Source organism: Abramis brama (assembly GCF_963993115.1).
Source record: "Abramis brama genome assembly, chromosome: 5".
In the NCBI taxonomy this organism is placed as follows: domain Eukaryota; kingdom Metazoa; phylum Chordata; class Actinopteri; order Cypriniformes; family Leuciscidae; genus Abramis; species Abramis brama.
The window spans coordinates 12,237,207-12,254,968 of NC_139967.1; the positions used below are offsets into that span (position 1 = coordinate 12,237,207).

Genomic DNA, 17,762 nt, shown 5'->3' on the forward strand with positions numbered 1-17,762 from the left:
ATGTACATGTGTTATTACTGCTGTCTGCTGCATTGGACAAAGGCGTGAAAAACATTTAATGTTGACAAACGAAGAGACTTTCTCAATCCACCACAAATAATTTAGTTGGAAAGTTGGAACTACAGTAACAAAGGCCAAACTGACAGCGGCCAATGCCTGTAGTCGGGACACGCCCCCCTGTTTTTCCCTCGAGCCCCGCCTTCTGGTTGAACGAGCCCCCTTGTTTTTCGCGCGAGCTCTTGTGTTGTGTGCGCGAGCCCTGCCTGTTTCCAGGCAGATAAGACTCAACATGGCGGCGACGGGTAACGAAGAACAGACGTTGTTGCCAGATATCGAAGAGGAGGCTGAGGGCATGGAGCGAGAGATGGAGTCGGAGGAGGAAGAAGAAGAAGGGATGGGAGTTGAGCATTCCGAGGAGGAAGATGAAGAGAACACGTCTGAGGACGAGCGGGAGAATGAAGCAGAGATCCAGCGGCTGGAGGAGCAGGTGAGACTAGGAATGAATGAGGCTAACGACTCTCCTCACATACGCAGCTCTCAAAACACGGCACGAACGACTCTCCTGGGGAGTTTCTGTACATATATTTACCAGAACCCGTTTATTAGAGAGGTCATATACGCTTAACATACCAAATACATGGCCGGGAGTAATACAAATACAGAAATGCTTCACTGTTCCAGAGGAATGTGGCTAGCAAAGGCTTTAGTGAGCTAGCGAACACTTGTGCCATGATATTTAATCCCTCCAAACTGCCCCTTCATTTCGCCTCTTTACTTGTTTTCCACCCATATGCAGTCCCAAATGTGTCTATGGAGCTTTGTGTCCTTGCATGTCTAAAGACTTTATGTACAATTTATAAGAATAAAGTTAGCTGTTGGAGTGTTTTGATGACGACACGGAGTTCAAACACGCGCCATAGATCTCATATAGAGGGAGCTGTATGCAACGGAGTTGTCAAGAGAGACGCCTATTAGATGCTGTGGTGATTTTAGACTTGAATCATGATTATTACACATTAGTTTAGGGTTGCAGACCACATGCTGTAGCAGGGGGTGAAGATAATGTTGCACAGTTTTCATGTCCACGTGTTTGCTTTGAGATTCTTTGTGTTGCTCTGGTCTCTTGGGGGTTTGACTTCTGTTTTGGAGTGGATGATGATTCTGATTTGACGAACTGTGTACAGCAGATGAAAACATCAGTGTGGCAAGATAGAGGGGCTTTCTAGCAAGGTCATGGGTTTGATTTCCAGGGAAAGTATGACCTGATCAAATGTATATCTTTGATGCAGTGCAAGTCGCTTATGGTCTTCAGCTGGTTTTCCATCTAGAAAGTATCCAAATGCCCTCTAAAATATTCCGACTGACCAGGCTAGAAGATCAGAAAACTAGCTTAGACTCATTTAAGATGGGTTTTTTTTTCAGCATGAGTGTCAGCTTTCTATGTGATTCTGTTAAAAAAAATTAACTTTGTTTCCATGATAAATGCACAGGTTCGGTTGAGTCGCTATGGCCTTGCATTGAATTGTTCCATTCTGAATTCATTTCTGACCATCATAAATGAATGAAAGACGTTGATTTGCATGGAACAGTAGTCAAGTCCCTGTTCAACAACAACCATGCAACAGCTGTAATGCCAAATTTGCCAAGTGTGTCTGATCTCTACACCAATCATAGACAGGGTCAATTTTCACAAAATCAGAACCCCGAAGGCATTTTGTGATTATTTATATTGTACAACATTTCTAGGGGTATTAAGGGGTGCTGAATCCAGATCTGCTGTATATGAAGCTCAAAAATGTCCCAAAATGCCTCAAAATTGAGAAATTCAATATGGCCGCCACCACCAGGCTGAAATCTATTTTTCAGTATATCTTTTTGACTAAACAAGGTACAAACCTGAAATAAATGTGCTTTTGTAAGTTTTCCTACATGGGAAATTCAATGCCATATTCAGATTTGAGATGTAATGTGAAGAAACTGCTTAGATATTGCAAAAATATTGTTTTTAACTATGAATAATTTCTCAGTTATTATTATTATTATTATTATTATTACTATTATTGTTGATATTATCAGGCTCAAAAATGTCCTTTATACCTACATTTACTTGCTTTGTACTTTACTTACCATTTACCTTACCTTGATTTAGATCAAGTGTCAATAATCAGCTTGAAAATCACACAAGTATAGAGAAAAAGGTGGTCATTAGTGATAAAGAAGTTGTCAATCAAATAAGATCCAAAAGCAGAAAGATCCATGGGTCATGGTGATATGCATTGAACTATATCCCAGAAGTTACAGTGACAGCTTATTCGCAGTCCTCTTCAATGTTCTGGCAAGTGTTGTTAAGTTTCCTGCAGTAGAATGCGTCTATACATTCCATGCAACTCTTTCTGAATAATAGAAGAATAGAATAGAAAGATTAGGCTACAACCAGTACAAGTACAGGTACATTGGAATACTCTATCAGCCAGTTTCTGTTTTGTTATAATGCATAAGAAAGCCGAGATCAAAGTTTAGCTTGTACCCTGCAAAATATAGTGGATCAAAAACCAGTCACATTATCTGATTTATTTTTTTAAGTCCTACAGATATTTGCTCTCCGTGGGAAGTGGAACTGTTCCAGTGTCTCCCACTCTTGCGTGATAGACTACAGTGAATGCCTGCCTTGTCCAGATGAATCTTTAGCCATCCCACCCAACCAAATGTATTGGTTAAATGTTTGGAAAAAATCAAGCAAGAATCTGTGCTGATGATGAAGTAATGCAGTTTAGAAGACATTATTTAGTTAATACCTTACATACTCCCTTAAGCGCTGCAATCATGTGATGTTTTGTGTATATGCTTCCCATTTAAGCATTTTCTTTGAGCAATGTAATTTCATATTGATGCATTTATTCTAAAGGATTTTAACATGTTTACCGATATTAAACTTTTGTAGGTCAACTTCTACAGGATACTTTTTATGGGCTTTTGCACCGGGTAGTTATAAGAACTAGCCACCAGAGTGGTCCCCCTAGAACAAAATTTTCCCTTAGGGCCGTTTTCAAGTGTGTGTATAGCGATTGGTGCTCTGCCTTTTTAAAGCAACATGAACCCCAATTCCACTTTATCTTTCTCGCTTCAGACTGTTGACTTTGCACCGTCTGAACAAGCCCGTCTTATATGTTCCTCGCCATAGAAAAGCACCTCTTCAGCGGACGGCGTCACGAGCTGTTCTGCCGTGTTCCGGCAAAAAGACGTATAAGCTTCTGAGCTCGTGAGGCGCCGTCAAAAGAGCTCATTGCAATCCACTGATTATATATTGTTCATAAAAAGCATCACTTAAAATTGAGATTTTTTATTTAAATTAAAAGTTATGTTCTGATCTATTATTCTGACTTCCTGTTATATTTTTCAATGGGCCAAAGGCATTACAAAGTTAAATCTTTTGCAGGTGTTTTTCATTGCAAGTTGTTCAGTTTTAAAAAAAGAGAACCAAACCACTGATGTAAACTGTTTGCATGGCTTTTTAAAAAATGCCGGGTGCCATTGTTTTGCATGTGTTTGTCCAATCAATATTCACTTATGTCACTGGTAGTTCCTATTGTGCTGGGTTAGACCCTACTCTGAAGTAGGAGCTAATTCAGTCCCCCCAAAAGGCATTTCTATAGCTAAAATCATTGCCAGTTCCTGCGACCAGAAAAGTAGTTATAGAGGTTGAACGAGCCTGGAAACAGGCAGGGCTCGCGCACACAACACAAGAGCTCGCGCGAAAAACAAGGGGGCTCGTTCAACCAGAAGGCGGGGCTCGAGGGAAAAACAGGGGGGCGTGTCCCGACTACAGGCATTGGCCGCTGTCAGTTTGGCGTTTGTTACTGTAGTTCCAACTTTCCAACTAAATTCTTTGTGGTGGATTGAGAAACTCTCTTTGTTTGTCAGTAGTTATAGAAACAATGAAAAAATGTTCATTTGGTGCGAAAGCCCCTTTTGTGAATCAAGATTGCAGTTGTATAATATTTTGTAAATACCATGTGAATCTCAGAAAACAAAAGTCAACAACCTGTGTCCCATTTCTACAGCTGTCAATCAACGCATTCGATTACAACTGCCATGTGGACCTGATCAAACTTCTGCGGCAAGAAGGGAAGCTTCACAGACTGCGCAAGGCCAGGCAGAAAATGAGTGAACTCTTTCCTCTCACTGAAGGTGGGACATCCTTATTTTGTTTCCCTCTTCTGTTTTTTGTTCTCTGTGTGTGCCTTGTGCGGCAGCCAGAGTTTTAGTGAAAGGACAGCTAGTGCTTTTAGAGTCCTGGCTATTTTGTGAATTTGTTCTTGAGGTTTGAATACACATCACTCTCCAGGAAAGTTGCTTTCCAGAAACAGGACTGAGCAACCTTGCAGATTACAATTCATTTGAATTGTAATAGTGATTCATATTGATTTACTGGACCTGATAATGAGAGTGTGTTAAAAGCGCTGGACAGCAATAGGAGAGAAAAGGGGGGAAACCTTTGAAAAGTGCAATTAGAAAATTAGTTAGTGTATATAAGGTCTTTAAACCTGTGTATGTATTTACAGTCTGTAAATACATGTGTATGTATTACAAACAAGTGATGATATGGCTATTGCGTGCTATGTTTGACTGAATATGTTTGGTGGAACAGAGATTTGGCTGGACTGGCTTAAGGATGAAATTCGCCTAACAGAAGACGAATCGGAACGCGAGAAAGTCTATGAGCTGTTTGAGAGGGCTGTCAACGATTATGTGTGTAAGTGTGGCTTAATTATGTTCATAATCTTCAGTTCTTAGAAACAGGTTTAATTTGGTCAAATTTTGTAGTGTTTTCTAAGTGTAATATTTTTGTTGAAGTGTTTGAGCTGACTGTAAAACGCATTCAGTTACCACCAATAATCTGATAAAGAACATGTAATTACTTCTGAATTGTAAGATGGATTGTTTTGAGATAAACCTGTGCTGGGGGATTTAAAAAAGCTGCTGTTAAAGTTTAACCCATTCACAGGTCCAGAGATCTGGTTGGAATATGTGCAGTACTCCATTGGGGGAATGGGAGCTCAGGGAGGGATTGAGCGTGTTCGGTCCATCTTTGAGAGGGCACTGACTGCAGTGGGTGTACACGTGACTAAAGGAGCTTCAATCTGGGAGGCCTACAGAGAGTTTGAGATTGTTATTCTCTCAACAGTACAGGTATGTACTCTGGGTTCCTACTTAGATTTATTACAGAATATCAGCGTGGCATTAAGGTGGCTGTCAAAATAGCCAAACTGAAAGGCTTGTTGTTAAATATCACATGAATAGTAATGAGAAGTATGAATTTGTATAAATATCTTAAACGACTGCAGTCTTTTGTTTTTTGTATTGTTTTGGTGTTTTAACCCCCTCTTTCTTGTTCAGCCTCCTCCTGGCAGCGTTCCATCACAGGAGCAGCAGGAGCTGTTGAACGCCCAGCTCGACCGCATACACACACTCTTCAGGCGGCAGCTAGCTGTACCTCTGATGGGTGAGAGCTGCTCTGTTTCTCTCCTCTCACTCCTTCAGTCCTCCACTTTCCCATTCTTTCTTGTCTCTTTCTCTTTCCAGTGTTGGAATGAATTATTGGAAAAACTTATCCACAGGCGAAAGGTTCGGGAGAACGGATGCTGAAAGAATTTAGACTATGAATATAAGATTGCGCAATTTGGCAGAAATAAAATAAACTGAGAACAACATGTCTAGACTGAAGTGAAATCTGGTCAGATGGTATTGATTAAGACTTGAGTTACAAATAAAATTGACCGTCGCATGTGGTTTCCTTTCATGTACGTTTCTTAAAGCCAAGTAGTATAGGTTCTGTCAAGAAGACACCAGTGCTGCCAGACACTGTAACACAGGCTAGAGACAGGAGAGCCAGGAGCAGCCTGCAGATAGCCAGATGGTCTGGTTTTGTGAGCAGGTTTTTTTTTTTTCCTTGACGGCTGCTTTTGGCACCGGAGATGCGGTGGAGAAAGGGATGATCACATCCCACTCAGCTAAGAGAGCCAGATTACAAATTGGGCTTTCGTACAGCACGGCTCATGTTTCTATTGCCCTATTTCTGTGTCATAAAATTGCCTTGTAGTGGTGACATAGGTGAGAAATGCAGTAGTAACAGAAAGACTATTTCAAAGCATCTTTGAAACAGAACAGAACTGTGTTCCAGTAACAGTGAAAAGGTTTTGAAAGCTGAAATATCTGGATGCTTTGTTTCTCATGTTTATGTGTTAACATTGTGTGGTGTAGATATGGAGGGAACGTATGCGGAGTACTCTGACTGGGCTGATGATGGCGTACCTGAGACGGTCACACACCAGTACAGACGTGCCCTGAAACAGATGGAGAAATGCAAACCTTACGAGGAGGCTTTGGTAACTATGCCCTTGTCTTATTGCTGTGGAGACCCTTTGGTTTTCTGATTTTTCCATCATAATGCAAAATGATTGGTTATGATTTTAAAATCTTTTATAGTAATAACCTGCTTACAGCCAAAATCAGTCTTCACAAGTGTCATTTAGAGATTCTGAATGAATAAACCATCTGTGGTAATGAAAGCTCTTTGTCCACAAACATATGCTAATCAACACTATACTTTCACCCATTCAGGAAAAGTCAACATGAAATCTCAATTTAATCTTATTATTTACTTTATTATACATTTCTGGTCTTTTTTTGTTTTCTTGTTTCTTCTTTTTATTCCTAGTCTTTCATCAAACATTAAAGGCTTAAACCATCTCTGAAACGACTTCCTTTTTGGCTGACATCACTAAGGCTGCTTAACCAAATTGGTATTGGCGGCAGTCCTCCATAATTGACTGCAAAACCTGAACACTTTTCACCATTTAATTGATTCCCAGAGGACAAAATCAAGTCATGCTCTACCTTTTTTTTTTTTCCTACTTTGAATATCCTGTTTTTCTTTGGACATTTAGCACATTAGAGAAAAAAATGGCTATGGGTAGCTAAGGTTGACTTTAAAGCTTGTAGACCTCAACCTGATAAATACATAAACTAATCAGTGACCCTATTTGTGTAGCAGTGCAGCATTAACATGTAGATGCTATTATTTATACTATGCAGATTTTCATATTCAACAAATAATTCACTCAATTCACAAGAGGACCTGAAATCAGAAAACAAATTCAACCTAACTAGTGCTGTTACCATAGAAAGTGGAGAATGTGCCATGCTCCCAGAAAGTAGAAGTCATTTTTAATAGTGAACAGAATTGCACTGCACTTATTTTAAATTAAAGCACCCAGGCACTAATTATAATTAAACTCTACAATAATCAGTTCAGTGCTCTTGCACTCTTTTAATTAGAACAGATGTAATTTCCCTGTATGGCCCTTTTTTTCTGTTAAATTCAAACTGTTGTTTCTCTTTTATGCTTTCTAATACTGTTCTTTTTGATGTTGTAGCTGGTCTCTGAAACTCCAAAGCTGGCGGAGTATCAAGCGTACATAGATTTTGAGATGAAGGAAGGGGATCCAGCCCGTGTCCAGATTATATTTGAGCGAGCACTGGCGGAGAACTGCCTTGTGCCAGACCTGTGGATCAAATACAACACGTATCTGGTGAGTGACTTGTATAAGCACACGTCCCCCTTTACCCAGCAGCCCTTAGCACAGCTCACAAAATGAATGTGCATCTGCACATGTGCCTGCCCCACACATCCCTCCATTTATTCAGGAACATATTAATTGCTTTAATGGGATGGTAATGAGATGCACAAGCCACAAACGCGTAACAGCGCAGTTGCAGCTGAGAACACATTAGAGAGCCAGCACCTCACCAGATGGAGGGAGGGAGAGGGGGGGAAACAGTGAGTTAACGAGATAGAAAGAGAGATGGTGGAAGGCGCGTAGGGGGAGAAAAATAAGACGAGAAGGGGAGAGAATGACACCTCCCCATATTAGCAGCCAAAGCTTCTATCCATTTGGGCTTTCTGATTCAACGACTGAAATTAATGAACTTCTGCATTAAGGGCTATGGACTGGAGTGTGTTAGTGGAACTCATTCAGGCGGTTGAATTCCTGGCAGCTATGGATGTGTGAAGTAATTAAATCAAGCCTCCATACTTGTATTCTCTTAGGTGATTAAATTGAGATGCTATTTAACTAAATTATATGCACCCCACACTGTGAGTCACAGAGCTGCTTTGCCTAATGGATATAGGGGGTTATTACTTGGTTTTACAAAGTGCTGTATTGTATCTAAAGCCTTCTACGTAACCAATGACCTGCACCACTTCAGCAACGAGTGTTAGATCCGTTTCCATAGTGAAATGGAATCTTCATTTCTTTCTTACTAATATCCATACACCATCTATTCAGAGTATTCGGCTATAGTTTTATCTGTGAGTAGTCTTGTACGCTTCAAAGAACGTTGCTACCATGATTGATACTTCAACAGATATCCACATTCAGTCTTTGATGAAACAAAAACAGAAGAGCAGTGAGCAGATGTTGAGTTGATGCAAAGCAGGGATTTTATTCATCTCTCCCGTTTGTAAAGCCATTATTGCATTTTACTGAATGGTTATTGATGTAAGGCAATTTCCCACAGACCGATTTGTCTTGGCTGTAGATTAAACCTCTTTTACAATGGAGGAGTGATTCCCTGCTGAATGTCTCCTTTAGCCTGATGCTACATGTAATTTTTGAGCAGCAGACGTGCTTGTAAATGGGTTGGCAGGAAAACAGCAGTGCTGGATTGGACGGGGAATTATGATCATTACAGAAAACTCATCACACACACCACCTGCTCTTCCTGAAGCATATTCAGTGGCTTTGGTGTGGAAGACAAAAAGACTCAATACCTTTTCTGTACATTTAAACAAGCAATTCTGTATTGATATCTTGATTTTACATATCTATAAATCTGATTTTTGGTTGTATTTTGACTTCAGTTGTGTAATATTCAGGTGTGAATTTGCTTGTCATTCGTCCTGATGTATATTTGTTTCAGTCTCTGCAATTCTGTTAAGTTGGAAAAATCAGGCACACAACCTAAAGTTGCAGTCATGTTTGTAGAACAAAAGTATAGTTTTTCTCATTTCCTCTGCATTTGTTTGAAACAAGCCTCATTTCTGGTCTTTTTACCCGTTACCCGATATGTTAATAAATATGACAGCTTTGAAACAGGATTTTGAACTTTCCCTTTGATATATATTTTTTAAATGTTCAGTTGAAAATTTTCTAAATTCACAGGCAGAAGGTTTAGGTGATAAACTATCATTTTTGTGTTTGAGTCAAATAGCTGCTCTTGGTGGATGTTGCTTGGTCACTCACACCTACTCTCTACACCTACTGCAACAAAAAAAAAAGAAAAGATTTGCTCATAATTGTTGGGTTTTTTTTGTTCTACCTCAGGATCATCAGTTGAAAATAAAAGATCTAGTGTTATCTGCTCATGAGCGAGCCGTCAGGAACTGTCCCTGGACCATGAGCCTGTGGAAGAGCTATCTTTTGGCTTTAGAGCGGCATGGGACAGACCATCAGACAGTGACAGGTACTCGTTTCAGTCATTTCTGTGTCATCAAATGTTGTGATTTAGTCAGGGTTCCTATTGTCAGGGAAAAAATCTATATAGTGAATTTAACTTTCTTAGATTATGCTCAGTTCTAAATATAAAATAATATATATTTGTGTGCAATCTCTATGAAATAATGACAAAAGGTGTGGGAACACTGTAATGTTGAATCCATTTATGAATGACAAAAACCTTTTGCAGGAATAGAAAAAAATGTAACATGCAAAAATATGTCCTTAGATGTGTTTGAAAAGGCCCTGAATGCAGGATTCATCCAGGCGACTGATTATGTAGAAATCTGGCAATCTTATTTGGACTACTTGAGGAGACGTGTTGATTTCAGCAAAGGCAAGACCATATGCTTTTCTTTTCTGCCCTTTTTTCTGATGTATTCTTACATTCACAAGTTTTGGTCCACAGTCACAGCTGATATCAGATGAGTGAATCTGGTGATTTTACTATTGATGGATTTGTTGATCATTGCAGAGTGGAGCAGGGAGTTGGACGAGCTGCGGGCAGCTTTTGCACGCTCCCTTGATTACCTGAAACAGGATGTAGAAGAGAGTAAGTATCTTGTCTGATTTTGTGAGGTATGAGAGCAGACTTAGTAGAAAGAAATATTTAACTACTGTCTCACTTCTTCTCAGGGTTCAGTGAAAGTGGAGATCTGTCCTGCACAATAATGCAGATCTGGGCAAAGATAGAAGTGAGGAAACACTATACCATTGCATCTGTCCATCCTCCATTAAGTAATGTCATTCTGCTGACTAATTGTGTCTGTTTGTTCCAAACAGGCCTTACACTGTAAGAACATGCAGAAGGCCCGTGAACTGTGGGACAGCATAATGACAAAAGGGAATGCAAAATATGCCAACATGTGGTTGGAATATTACAACCTGGAAAGGTCAGTAATTTTCATCCGTTTGTGCAACAAGTCATATGTTTTTGCTTCTGTTGAAGAACAAGATTCTCTTTGAATAATTCTCAAATCATGCTGGATAATGTGATCAGCAGGTTTTACACAAACTTGTGGAGTTTATGCAGCTTGTTGTGGCAAAAGGGTGTCAACCCAAATACTAAAATATTCTGAAATTCACGTTCATTTGAGGGGAAAAAATGTGTACAGTCTTAGACTTTTGGACCCCACAGTATTTCTGGAAGCTGTTAAAGCAGTGGTTTTTACCCAGGGTCTTGGCAAACTTCCAAGTGGGGTGTGCAATAATATTATTGGTTAATATAATTTTTCACTGGCTGTGTGACCTTGGTTATATCAACAGAAAAATCAGTTCAATTTTAAAGATTGAGCAAGTTATTACATTTTATGCAAACAAACATTTGTTTGTTTTATCAGAATAATGTGTGCTAATAGATAAAATATTTTTCTGTTTGACTCTAGTAATCACGTTTATATTAATTTAATTACTTAAATATTTACTGAGGAGAATACTAAACCACGAGCGTTTACTATATAGCTATAGGCTATTATAGAAATATAGCCTATTCCGCGCTCAAGCAGAGTTTTGGTTCATTTTTGTGACGCACTCCCTTTCACGGAGACCGAGATAGCAGAAAGCGCATCCTGTTTTCTTTATTTTACAAAGGCACCCAATGTTTTCTTGTTATTGTGAGTTTACAAAAATAAAAGTAGAGTTTCGAATTATGTATTTAGCTATAGTTTAGCTTCCACACTCCACTCAAACACTTGGATATGTGCCTAATAATAGCACACATTTATCTAGGTTAAAGGGATAGTTCACCCAAAAATGAAAATTAGCCCATGATTTACTCACCCTGAAGCCATGCTAGGTGTATATGACATTCTTATTTCAGATTAAATCAGTTTGAATTATATTAAAAAATGTCAAGAATTTTTGAAGAGAAATGTCGGAGGATTTCTATATAATAGAGGAGGAGTTTGAGTTTGTTGCACAGCCCTATTTATTTAAACCGCGAGAGGCGCCTAAGCTTACGATGCTCCTACATCCTACGTGCGTCACGGGTTACTCTTGTGGCGCAAGTCGACATGCGTACGGTCGTCTGGCGGAAGATAGTTATTTTAGATTATAAAGTTAATAAATACAAAATTCTTACAAAAACCCATGGCTTCTCTTCAGAAAGCCTTTATTAACCTCACGGAGCTGTGTGGAGCACTTTAATGTTGGATAGATTCACTTTTATGGACTTCAAAACAGAAATGGCCATTCACTGCCATTATAAAGCTTGGAAGTGCCAGGACGTTTTTTTTTAATATAACTCCGATTGTATTCGTCTGAAAGAAGAATGGGCCTCATTCACCAACTGTTCTTACGAAGAAATGTGTTCTTAAACCCCACTTACGCACTTTTTATGAAGACTCTGACATTCACTAATGTTTTCTTACAAAAACAAAATCTACACACACTCAAGAGCACTCTTACGCACATTTGAGTGATGACAATTTGCTCCAAATAATTGGTTACTGCATTTTATTTAATTCTACAGTCGTTTACAATGATAGTATTTTGCTGTAATGTATTTCTGATAATTTGTTAAAAAAGAAAAATCATAGTATGCAAAGAAACACTAACACTGCAATTTACAATTTTAAATCAATTATAAATCATATGTTATGCCTCGTTTGGCATTTACCTGTTGCAGTAGAATTTATATTTCAGAATTACTGAAGTTCTTTTTTCGTTTGGTGATCGGTGGACCACCACCGTCTGTGCGCTTTTGGACATTCTCCAACTTTTCTTGCACACGGCCCTGAAGTGTCTTGTCCTTATAAGGGAATTTGCGGGTGGTTTCTTATGCTAATTAGGAACAACTGGCACACGCTTTCAATTACAAAGACGTGGGATTCATAAATCCTAAGAACACAGGTGCGAACAATTCTGTTGTTTAAGAACATGTCATGAATCCGACGTAGACTTTTCTTAGGAAGTTTATTATTACATAAGTACAAAGTTAAGAAAATGCTCAGGAAGATTTTGGTGAATGAAGCCCAGTGTTATATACACCTAGGATGACTTGAGGGTGACTAAATCATGGGCTAATTTTCATTTTTGGGTGAACTATCTCTTTAATGTTTCAAATAAGTCATATTTGAGGTGGTTGGATAATAGGGATGAACGTTTGGATTTCCTGCCTGGCATACTGTAAGTTACCACAAATTACCGATGTTCAGGATCTGTCCCTCACGGACTACGTGACTTGATTAAATTTTATGAAAACAAACATTTGTTTGTTTTATTAGAATAATGTGTGCTAACAGGGCTGCCCCTGACTTAGCCCTAGCTAAGAAGTTGTTGAGGATTGAGGTTATTTTAATTTATTTTAATTGCTTGTATGCTTGTTGATCAGGTCCTATGGAGATACTGTTCACTGCAGGAAGGCTCTTCACAGAGCTGTGCAGTGTACATCAGACTACCCTGAGCATGTGTGTGATGTCCTGCTCAACTTTGAAAGAGTGGAGGGTGAGTTTAATTCATGCATATACTGCTGTTAATGCGGGTGTCCAGCTTTGAGTGTTTATGTGGGTTTTATCTCTCACAGGCACTCTGGAAGACTGGGATGCTGCAGTCCAAAAAACAGGGACCAAACTCAACCGAGTCAATGAGCAGAGAGCAAGAGTCAGTCCTATATCTAGCCTTTTTGGAATTTTCTTCAAACTTGGCATACATTTCAATTTCATTTATGCCCTTTTTCCTGTTAAAAATAACAGAAATATTTAAGCATTCAGATATATGTATGTATCATGTTTGAGGCATCTGGCAGGAAGCTGACCATGTAGAAATGTAATTTTTAATGTTTAGAAATGAGCCATCTATATGCTGTTTCTGCAGGTGGCTATAAAAGAGGCTAACCAAGCCAGACAAGAGGAGGAGAAAGCTGAGCAAAGGAGGAAAGCCAAGGCAGATAAAAAAGGCCAAAAGAAGAGCCAGAAAGCAAACAGAACAGGGGATAAACGGAAAGCTGAAGACGATGGCGAGGAGGAATGGGGAGAGGAAGCAGGTATGGATGGAGAGCTTTAGTTTCTATAATTCTGTTAAGTATTAAAAAAAAAAACTGTTTTCAGAGAAATTTGAGGTTATTTCCATTTGTAAAAGGTAACAGTGTGGTTCAGACTTTGGCTGTAGTGACATATCAAATATGTGCAGAGCTGCCATCCAAGAAGCTCCGAGGGGAGGGGGACTTTGGCAGCACGGCCACAGAGGAGCTCATGGAGACAGAAAGCGGGCTTTTCGGCCGACGAGCTCCACCACCGCGTAAAACTGAGCCTCCTGGTTTCCGAAAGAACCAGCAGAGAGCGGCCGAAGCACAGCGAGAACCCCAGGATGTGTCAAAGGAGCAGCGCAAAGACGAAAATAGTGTGTTTGTCAGTAACTTGGCCTTTAATCTGGAAGACCCCGAAGGCAAGCTGCGAACATTGTTTAAGGGCTGTGGGACAGTAGAGCAGGTGCGGCTCGTGTATACACCAAAAGGTGTGTTTAGAGGCTATTGCTACGTGCAATTTGAGGACCGGCTAGCTGTACCTGAGGCACTGAAACTAGACAGGCAGGAGGTGGATGGGCGGCCCATGTATGTGTCTCCTTGTGTGGACAAGAACAAGAATCCTGATTTCAAGGTATGTAGACTGTATACTTCTGAATTTTTGGTGTTTCCACGTCATCCCTATGTTCAAATAAACAATTAGTACATTCCCTTTGGCGAGCATTGGTTGGCTTTTTTAAAATGTTAATCATTTTTATAACAATGTCTTCCTGGCAGGTTTTTAAGTACAACACGTCAATGGAGAAGCACAAGATCTTTATCTCGGGCCTGCCGTACACCTGCACTAAAGAGACACTGGAGGACCTCTTTAAAGAACACGGCACAATCAAAGCCATCCGGCTAGTCACCAACCGTTCAGGCAAACCCAAGGTTTGTAGGTCTCTGTCACCAACATGAATACAAAACACGACTGTCCCAGTATTAAGTAGTAATACCTGAAAGAAGAATCTCCAAGCTACAGTCCAAAAGTTACAGTAACTTAAAGGAATAGGTTGTTTTCTCTCCACAGTAATTTATGTGTGTGCTCTGTAGGGTTTGGCATATGTGGAATATGAGAATGAGGCACAGGCTTCACAGGCTGTGCTGAAGATGGACGGCACCATGTTGGAGAACTTCACACTCTCTGTTGCTATTAGCAACCCCCCAAGAAGGAATATGGAAGAGAAAGCAGCACCTAGTCGAATCCTGGGGGCAACAATGCAAAGGCAACCTCAGGGAGCGTAAGTACTTGATGCGGCTGGTCACGTGTTGGATTTCTGCTTGTAGCCAAGACCACAGTTTTTCTCAACATAATTACTAACATTCACAAAGCCCCATGTCTCCAGAGAAAATACTTTTGTTGTTGTTGTTTTGTAATATTTGATCTGGGAAAGAAAAAGAGGTTTCAGCTGCCTGTTTAACTATAAACGGAACTATCTTGTAGGGCTGAGCGAATAATCGCATTAAAACAAAACTGTGATGTGACATAGTGATTATCAAATCACAAAGGATGCAATTTAATTAAATAAATGTATGCGCTGTGTGTTTCAGAGTGAAGTGGCATTTTCGTTTTCTCACAGCGCTTGCAGAGATGAATTTATGTGGAGCAACATTTACTGCGAACTGAGTTGCTCTGAGTTTGGGTCGCTTATAACATGCATTTAGGAACAACGTGCCAACCATTTTACCAGATTTGTAAAGAGAAGCGCTTATAAACCTGTTGCTGTAAGCTCTCCCTAAAATAAAATTGTTTCTTAAATACTGTTACAGTGAAATATTACAGTACATTTTTATTTTGTTTAATATATTTGTATTTAATAATAATATTGATCATAATTAAAATAAGTTTAATAATTATTATTATTATTATTATTATTATTTAATAAATGTATATATTTAAAAAAAATGGCCAGATTTTTCAGCATCACAAAAAAGTACAGCAAGTGTTTTTGTTTGTCTGTTGTTGTTTTGTTTTTTTTAATCAAATTTTAAGTCTTAATCTTTTTTTTTTTATCAGAAAACCCACAATTAAATTTCCCCCTCCCAAATTTTTCAGCCCTAGCATCATGTGACAAAGCCTCTGTGTTTAACATCCTACAGTTTTTCCAGTTTTCTTTTCACAGTCCTGATTTACTGAAAACATCAGTTCTTTCTCTTTAAACATTATTATTTCTTTTCAGAAGGGGAAAAGGACGCACTCAGATCTCTCTGCTGCCACGCTCTCTGTACCGACAGAGCGCTCCAGATGCCAAAGCGGAGAACGGGACTGTTTCTGTACCACATGCCACAGTGACAGATGGAGTGCACGGAGGACCTGGAACCACAAGCCTGGACACGCAACCCAAGTCTCTGTCCAATGAAGACTTTGCCAGGATGCTGCTCAAAAAGTGAAATTGTATGCAGATAACACAAGAGGAATACCTGCCTTCTGACAGAAAGCCATGCTGTGTCCTTACGAAGTCTGGCGGAGAAACAGCGTTTTAATTTAGCCAACTTTCTGTAAATACGTGACCACCCTAGATATATAATTAAACTATTTTAACACCTAATCAATGGAGATGTGAGCTGTATTGTTTTCTTTAAATTCTTAGTAATAAAGAAAGGGGGCAGATTTCAGATTTTGTCAGCAAGTATTTTTTTAACAGGATGTTAAAACGGATGATGTGAACCATTGTTTAAAAAGGTATATGCAAGAACATTTAATATGAAAACACATGATGCATCATAAGTTTCAACACAGCTTAATTTCTCAATAGGTCCCTTTGGGGCAGCTGATCTGTAGATGCGTCCTGCACCTCTGCCTTGTCAAAGCAAACAAAAATATAAAGATCAAAACCTTTATTTTATATAATATCTCAACTGCATGTTGTATAAATAATTTATTTGCAGTACCACGGCCATTTGAAAATCAACTATTTTGCATGTGTAGATTTACAACATCTGTAATGTCTTCATAAAAGCTCTAAATGAAGATTTAATAGGGTAATAGATGATCTTGTCAGCAAATAAAATCCAGCACCTTGCCAACAACACATTTGTGTCTAAGAGGTTCAACTTTGGTGTTTATTAGACTGCAGCGCTTGATTTAAAAGACGTGTCCTGTCCTGGAAATTAGTAGATTCTATTTACCGAGTTTTATCACACATTTTTGTATTTTCTCCCAGCGCTGCCCTAGAATCTTGTTTAACTGCTGACACAGCTTGTAAACCTGCCTTACCTTGTGTATTCAATAATGGTCTGAAGGTTAAAGCTTGCGCTCCACAGCCAGATTCAAGTCAACATTCAGTGTAGAACCTTAGATTTCACATGCGTACGTGGTCATATTCAAAGGGCTGGCTGAGCACGATAGTTTTACAACCTATTTGGACCGTTCCTGAAGTTGAATCTATGCAGCTGTATATCGCTAGAACCTTCCACTACGAGTTCACCTGATTGTGAACCCATCATATACTGTATTGTATATATATACACAACATATATCATCTAAAATGTCCTGGATATTAGTATTATTTACTGGTTTTGATGGCAATGATGGACTTGTGTATTTCATCCACTATTAAACGTTAAGCTGATGTATTTCTTTAAACTGCAGTGTTCTGCACTAGACAGTTCCCTCCTGCATTGTTCTTTTGATTGTGTTTGATTCTTGTTCAACCCCTCAATGGTTGACCATAGTTTTGTAAAACATTTGTATATTTTGAACGAAGTAAAAAAAAAAAAAAGAATAAAAAAAAAGTAGCTCTCTATATTTGCGTTTGATCACCACAGTGGCCTAAAGTAGTGATTGAGAAAAAAAAAAAAGTGCTGTTGCAATGTCTTGTTCCACACTAAAAATAATGAAAACATAGAATACATGTATTGAATTGTGCACTTTCTTGATTTGGTTAAAACTCACAAAACTCTTATTTGATTATAGATTGGTCATTTTTATTTACCACTTCAGTGTCATCTTTAGGCACTCAATAATTTCTAATAACGCTCTTGTATTTTCTGTGTTGCTCAAGTTGTATGTAGTCATATGGTTTCATTTTATTTGATCCTTTTTGTTTTAAGGCCTAAATTGTTTAATGAAGCAATTAAATGTATGTGGTTGTCAAACATATGACTTGTGTGATATTTATGCTCACATTGATTTTTAGCCTTGTTTAAAGACAAATTCATAAGTGGACCGGTTTGATCTTTTGTCAAGGGTACATCTGACA

At 39.0% G+C, this 17,762-nt stretch overlaps 1 protein-coding gene across 1 annotated transcript; it reads left to right on the plus strand.

The window, feature by feature from the left end:
* The first annotated feature begins 235 nt into the window (after window positions 1-235).
* On the plus strand, window positions 236-17,658 carry sart3 (spliceosome associated factor 3, U4/U6 recycling protein). Its single transcript, XM_084114690.1, has 19 exons — window positions 236-487; window positions 4,062-4,188; window positions 4,649-4,753; window positions 5,006-5,190; window positions 5,398-5,503; window positions 6,262-6,386; window positions 7,437-7,592; window positions 9,390-9,528; window positions 9,790-9,897; window positions 10,036-10,113; window positions 10,197-10,255; window positions 10,344-10,453; window positions 12,892-13,004; window positions 13,084-13,160; window positions 13,374-13,542; window positions 13,689-14,155; window positions 14,299-14,451; window positions 14,614-14,801; window positions 15,741-17,658. Exons 1-19 carry the CDS (start codon window positions 290-292, stop codon window positions 15,949-15,951), a joined length of 2,874 nt encoding a protein of 957 aa, XP_083970816.1. The 5' UTR covers window positions 236-289; the 3' UTR covers window positions 15,952-17,658.
* The last annotated feature ends 104 nt before the right edge of the window (window positions 17,659-17,762 follow it).

Coding starts and splice junctions, on each gene's coding strand:
- sart3 (XM_084114690.1), top strand. CDS start 290: ATGGCGGCGACGGGTAACGAAGAACAGACGTTGTTGCCAGATATCGAA. Junction 488..4,061: donor TCCAGCGGCTGGAGGAGCAG/GTGAGACTAGGA, acceptor CCATTTCTACAG/CTGTCAATCAACGCATTCGA. Junction 5,504..6,261: donor GCTAGCTGTACCTCTGATGG/GTGAGAGCTGCT, acceptor TGTGTGGTGTAG/ATATGGAGGGAACGTATGCG.